The sequence below is a fragment of the Adiantum capillus-veneris genome, chromosome 10 (genome assembly GCF_014529385.1).
Source record: "Adiantum capillus-veneris isolate H3 chromosome 10, ASM1452938v2, whole genome shotgun sequence".
Classification (NCBI taxonomy): Eukaryota; Viridiplantae; Streptophyta; class Polypodiopsida; order Polypodiales; family Pteridaceae; genus Adiantum; species Adiantum capillus-veneris.
Genome location: NC_140940.1, coordinates 12,993,414 through 12,999,675, shown reverse-complemented (window position 1 = coordinate 12,999,675; position 6,262 = coordinate 12,993,414). Strand labels below are relative to the sequence as shown.

At 44.2% G+C, this 6,262-nt stretch overlaps 1 protein-coding gene across 1 annotated transcript; it reads left to right on the top strand.

Moving 5' to 3' along the window:
* Nucleotides 1-707: 707 nt before the first annotated feature.
* LOC147448456 (uncharacterized) lies at nt 708-1,825 on the top strand. Its single transcript, XM_086522381.1, has 2 exons — nt 708-961; nt 1,037-1,825. The coding sequence occupies exons 1-2, from the start codon at nt 920-922 to the stop codon at nt 1,697-1,699; spliced, it is 705 nt and encodes a 234-aa protein (XP_086378507.1). The 5' UTR covers nt 708-919; the 3' UTR covers nt 1,700-1,825.
* The last annotated feature ends 4,437 nt before the right edge of the window (nt 1,826-6,262 follow it).

Sequence of the window (6,262 nt, the reverse complement as noted above, 5' to 3'; positions counted from 1 at the left end):
GATCCGAGATTGTAACTCATTTCCTGGCTTGGCGTACATAGAGCAACAAAATTAGCAGTCGATTTCCGGATTTGAACTCTGGCGGGCCGAGCCAGCAAATTCCGAAGCTAACCAACTCAACCAACTGTTTTTCGTGCTTTCAAAGCGCATCTTTTATCCTATACAAAAAATCTTTCAACCTCTTCCCAGGCCCTCGTCCACCACCTGCGCGCCCTGCCGCTAATGGAAACTGCTTCAACCGCCGGCGCTGTCCTCAACACCAAGCTAGGCGAGCATTCCTCCTGTAGAAGACCACTGTTTACGTTCAACCTTCGTTGGCGGCATGAAGCTGAGTGCTTTTGATAGCTGGGCATCATCTTAGATTCGCTACGATAACGATTTTTTTAAAATCGTAGGGACATACTAGCTCTAATTCTATATCTCTATCTCTAACTCCCACTCTGCCACTCTAAATCTCACTCTAACACTAATAACTCTAGCTCTTTGGCCCTCACTCTAGCAGACCGAATCTCTAAGTCTCACTCTCTATCTCAGTCTCTACTACAGCTCGCTCAACTAGCTGAAACTCCAACTCTAACTATATCCCTATGTCAATTTAAAACTGTGACCCTGACTCTATCTCTGTGTCATTCTCCAACTCTCTACTCTATCTCTAACTCTGACTCTATCTCTATATCAATAGTCAAAAGGGAGAGAGAGAGAGAGAGAGAGAGAGAGAGAGCACATGCTAATGCAGCGTATTGCATCCAAACGCGTCACAGGCGTCGAAAATAGCAGTGGGCTACTTGTTGGGGACGTTCTCTCGTGTTGGCGTATCGTTCACCTCAAAGCGGCCTTTTTAAGAACCTAAAGCGCAGGCACTGAAGTCTGCCCTTCGCCAACGACAGCATCAACGACAACGGCAGCGCCTGCACCCAGCATGTCCATGTCCAAGAGTACTACTCGCCCCACTTACGCTCAGGTAAACGCTCACTCTCTATCGTGTCTCTCTTTGCAATTGGACTGTGCTCATCCTCCTCCACCATTCGCACTGCAGATGTGCTTCGAGGCCCTCATGGATTTGCGGCGCCGCAAGGGCTCCAGCCCCCACGCCATTGCCAAGCACTTGCAAGCCCGATATGGCGCTTCATTGCCTCCCACCACTCCCTTCCGCCGCCGCCTCTTGCGTTGGCTCAAGCACCTGGCCCACCAAAATCTCTTACTCAAAATCAAGGCCTCGTACAAGCTCTCCCCTTCTGCCCGCCATCACTTCCGGCGATGCACAACAAAGTCGTTCAGGAAGTCTACATCGACATCAAGCGGCGCCGCACCGCCCGCCGCATCACAGCCTTTCACAATTAGCGACGTCGTCACATTCACCTCGAGTTGTGCTACTTTTGGCAGCGACGGCAATACGAGTCCGATACATGAATGTGCATCTGAGGCCGCAGCCGGTGTAAGCATGACTCCCATATCTCCCCATTCCTCCTCGTTGAACACCACATCGAGCACATCCTCGGCAGCCAGCGACGCTGGCTCTTCCTCCAGCTCCTTGTCACGCAAGCGCCGGCGGGCACTCCTCAAACAGCTTCTTGCTGTGCATATGTCAGGGGTAAATGTACATCTGAGGATCCCTATGGCAGCCCCCTCTCCACATCCTTGCAGGAGAAGGCTCCGCCGATACGGTGCCTCACTGCTACGCCCAATCAGCTACATATAGCGGCGAGCTCAATGTCATGTGCTGCTCTGATCCCAGTCCATTACAAAATCTCTCTCGTGTTCATGCCACATGAAACTTAGTAAAGTACTCATATGTTTATAAGCATTCCTTTTTAACTGTCAACAAGTCTGTCTATCTGTTCAATATTGTTGGGCTTTGCTGTATTTTTTTATTGCCTAAACTGCACCATCCCGGCTGCATTCAGAGCTCGCCTTGAAGGAAACCAACTCAAAAGTGGTGTAAAAGCCACCTCTTTCTTCAAATTTTGACCCAAAAGCCGGGCGAATTTTTCGAGTGCCCTTATTCTCTTCAGTCCTGTGTGTAAGGGAATGGACAATCATGGGAAAAAAATTCCGATTCTGAACGGAACGGTACAGATCAAGCCTTGCTCCATCATTCCAACCATTAGAAAGTAATGAGATTGAAATCCATGTGCAGGAGTATGTAGTTCGCCTCCAAGTGAAGTATGGCCGGCTGATAGTGGCAGTGTCTGGTTGTTCATGTCGCCGACTTGGCTTCATAAGAGTGAAAGCTACTATGATACATAAGTTGCAGGTTTGATTTGGGCAAAGACAGGTTTCCATATACAGATTATCAAGAAAGTAAGATATTGCACTACATCATCCACTCCAAATAGAGATGAAAGGCACCGCAATCGATTGCTTGTCTGATTGAAGATTGTTTTTCAGTCTATATTCCGGCTCCACATTGTGGAAAGAAAAATCATCCCCGGTGATCAGTGATCGGCCAAAAGAGTTACCGCTATATAATAAGGACAAATATCTCCAATTACAAAATGCAAATGCAAAGGATTGCAACTTATTTGTGAAGCATACCTACCTCCTCTCAGCAGGCTGAGTGTTTGGAGGAATATGTAGTATATAATAGACACCAACAAAATCTTTTGAACTGTCCTCAGAAAGTAGCACAACTTTCACATTCGTAGGGCATTTGCTTCAAACCCGTGAATCTCTCTTCCGCCGCTGCTAGTGAGATGGCTCTTCTCTGTAGGCTTTGCATGGTCTAGGGTTTGTAGTCTGAAGCTCGTGACTCCACTGTGGAATGTTGATTGGCACGGCAAACCTTGTTTCCGGGCCCACGAAACTTTGGCCACGAAAATTAAAATACTCGATGCTGCTCATGCTCACGCTCCTCCCTCGCCATCGCTAAAACCCCCCCTCCCCCCCCCCCCCGCGGGGTAACTTCCTTCTTCCACCTCCTTTTCAATTCGATGTGAGGAAGATGCCGATGCAAAGGAAATCTATGCTGTGCAGTACTGTGAATGAAGAAGTTGCAAGGAAAAAAAAAAAGAATAAAATTAAAATTAAAATACTCGATGCTGCTCATGCTCACGCTCCTCCCTCGCCATCGCTAAACCCCCCCCGCCCCCCAGCAGCTCGCGTTGCCCCTTGCCCTTTGCCTTCGCTCCCCCTACCCTTCTCTCCCCCTCAGTCCCAGCCTACCCCGCACAACTTGCCCTCTGTCCCCCACCCGCACAGCCAGCCCTCTGTCCCCCACCTGCACAGCTAGCCCAAGTGTTGGCTATGTCCACGGAAAAGCAGCTACTCAATGGCTTTCACTTCAAACTAGAAGTAATCACAAAGAGATTCGCAACCCTTAATGGACCCCTCGCATTGCTTGAGTCTCTTTCACCACCTCACACACACACTTCACCTCGTACCTTCACAATGTGTTTTGTGTGTTGAAGAGACCTCCTTTTATAGGCCAAAAGGGCTACCCTCTCTCATGAGAGAAGACCGTGTGTAGCCGTCCTTGTGTAGAGACATTCAAGTAGAACTCTCCCATGTTTTAAGTTGCAACGGCTATGGAGGGCGAGCCCTTGGAGAAGCCATGGCAGCTTGAGCGTGTAGAGAAGTGAAAAACGAGAGAGAGAGAGAGAGAGAGAGAGAGAGAGAGAGAGAGAGAGAGAGCTGATCAATACACTTCAAAAATAATGCTATATTTGATTGGGGTGGTTTTTGGTTTACTCCCAAATCTTGGGTCTACATGAGAAGAGGTTTACAAATCACTGAAAATGGGTTGGGAACATACCCTGGTAGAGAATCAACTACTTGAAACAATGAGTAGAACCCCGCCCCCCGGTGACAACAACATGGGATGTGTACTTTCCTTGGACAACAATCTGAATGAAAACAACAAGAACTCGACCAAAAATTGATAACTTGCGAGGTCTTACCATGTTGTATGTGGTAGTGTCTAAAACTAGTAAATTTTATTGACTATGAAAAACATAAAAGAGACTGGACCTAAAGGAATTCGATGTCAATTGAAAGTACTTGTGATTCTGTATCACCATCGACCATGTGAATTTGATTTTTATTTTTCTTGAAACACTTTTTGGAAGGATGGTTTGTCTTATCACACTGAGTACATGGATTTTTTTTAAAGCAATCCTTTGTTTGATGATTGTTGCGCCCAGAAATGGCACAAGATCTGGTACTAGTGGATGGTTTGGCTAAAGGTGAGATAGAAGTGCAACCACTGACTGCGTATGGTAATAATGGAAGAACTAGTCTTTTTTACTCTTCCTGCAAGGAATTAATGATACCATTCAAAGAAGGCAATATATCTTTCTCCTTTAAGATTGTTACAATTTGATGAAATTCAATAGGTATGCTATCAAGTAGAACAACTATGAGATCTTGATCTAGTTGTAATGGAATTAGCCTATTTAATTTGAGAGTAGCCGAAATTAATGAGACTACTTTTTAGAAATGACTTTGTGAGCATAGCGGATGAACATAATTGAAGATAGAAACATAACCATAGCAATTAGTTAACTTGGCATGAACAATACTTTTGCAAGAGAGAGAATTTAGAGAACATGACAACAGTTGAGGACCGGATTTATGTGGAGCCGGTCCTCCCTCCAATAGGCATTTGTATTATGATTTCTCCCATTAAGAGAAACTTGTTACAATACAATCTTTGTGTTCCTTGTGACCTAGGTGATGCAATGAAGATGGAAAGCTTCATGCATCACAAACATAACATAAACTTGAAGAAAGCTTTAACTATCTCAAGCCTCAGTCCCAAGACCTCAAACACCTTCGAAGGTGGAGAGAGCTAGCAGGGAATGAGGGTAGGGAAGAGGAAGAAGAAACATTTCATACGAGAAAGAATTGGTTCCTCACTTATCATAACTCTTGTTGGTAGCATACATAATAGCATAGTAATGAAGAAGAAGGAGATGGCAAGATTAAGCATTGAAGCATGGCTCTTGGTTTGAGGTAAAAGAGATAAAGCCTTAGTCATTAGTCAATTTCACTTAGCGGGTAGAGGATCCCTTTTTACCCTACGACATCTTTCCAAGTTGGATGACTAATCTATTTGGTGCTTGGGAGACATAGCTGCTGCAAGCATGTCTGGTCTTTAGTCCATTTCATTCTCCAAAAGTAGAGTGACAAATTCTACTTGGTGTTTGAGAGACGTCGTCATCACAAACATGATTCTAAGCATGCATACTAGTTAAATTTGTGCACAATTAAAAAGAGGACTAGTCTTATAAGACAAAAACATGAGTCATTTAAAAGAAATTTGTACATTTGTTTACTCTAATGTAGCATTGTAAGCATTGACAAGGTTCATACTATCCTTAAGTTGTATTCCTTGCATCCATCTAGCATCTTCAAAAGGATAATTTTGAACTTAATAAGATACCGTCGGATAATCTTACCATGTCGTAGTACCTTGTCTTCATGCCGAAGGATAGCTTCGCGTTGTAGCACCTCTTCTTGGTCTTCAACTTCGGGAGGATCTTCAATAATTGGTTCAGTTGGTGGCTCTCCTTTGTAGGGCTTAAGTAGGCTTACATGAAAGGCATTGTGTATGAGCCAATGGTTGGGCAAATTGAGTTGATAAGCCGTCTCATTGATGGGCTTCAAGATTTGGAAAGGACGATAGTATCTTTTTGCTAGTTTAGCATAATACTTTTGATGGCCCGTAGGATTTTTGCCCGTCGTTTTCCTTAATCGAGCCTTAGGAAACTTGAGCAAGACCCAATCATTTTCTTTGAACATTAAGGCTCTTCTGTGCTTATCAGCAACATCTTTTTGCCTTTGTTGAGAGATGTATATAGCCTCCTTAATCTTTTGAAAAGATTCTTTTAGGTCACGGCTATACTCATCGGCGGCAAAGATCTTCCCATGTACTTTGAGTAGCAAGGGACTTTCAGGTCTTACCTCAATGATTGCAAAAGGTGCTTTTTCCATAGAAGTATGTATAGTATTATTGTAGGCATACTCTACAAGAGGTAAGTACTTTTCCCATTGTTAGCGTTGATCTACTTCTTTAACATAAGTCTTGAGTAGATCGAGTATCGTAAGATTGGCTATTTCACTTTGGCCATCCGTTTGTGGGTGATAGGCTGAAGAGAAATTCAATCTTGTTCCTATATTTTCAAAGAGACCTTTCCAAAAATTACTGGTCATTCTAGGATCTCTATATATCTGACACGATGGATGTGGGTAATCCATGGTGCTTGAAAATATGAGATATGAAGAGAGTTTCCATTTGATGTGCCTTAATAGTCTTTTTGACATG

Excerpts from the sequence above, each read along its gene's own strand:
- LOC147448456 (XM_086522381.1), top strand. The coding sequence starts at position 920 with ATGTCCATGTCCAAGAGTACTACTCGCCCCACTTACGCTCAG. Across the intron at positions 962-1,036 it reads CTCGCCCCACTTACGCTCAG|ATGTGCTTCGAGGCCCTCAT; the intron begins GTAAACGCTCAC and ends TTCGCACTGCAG.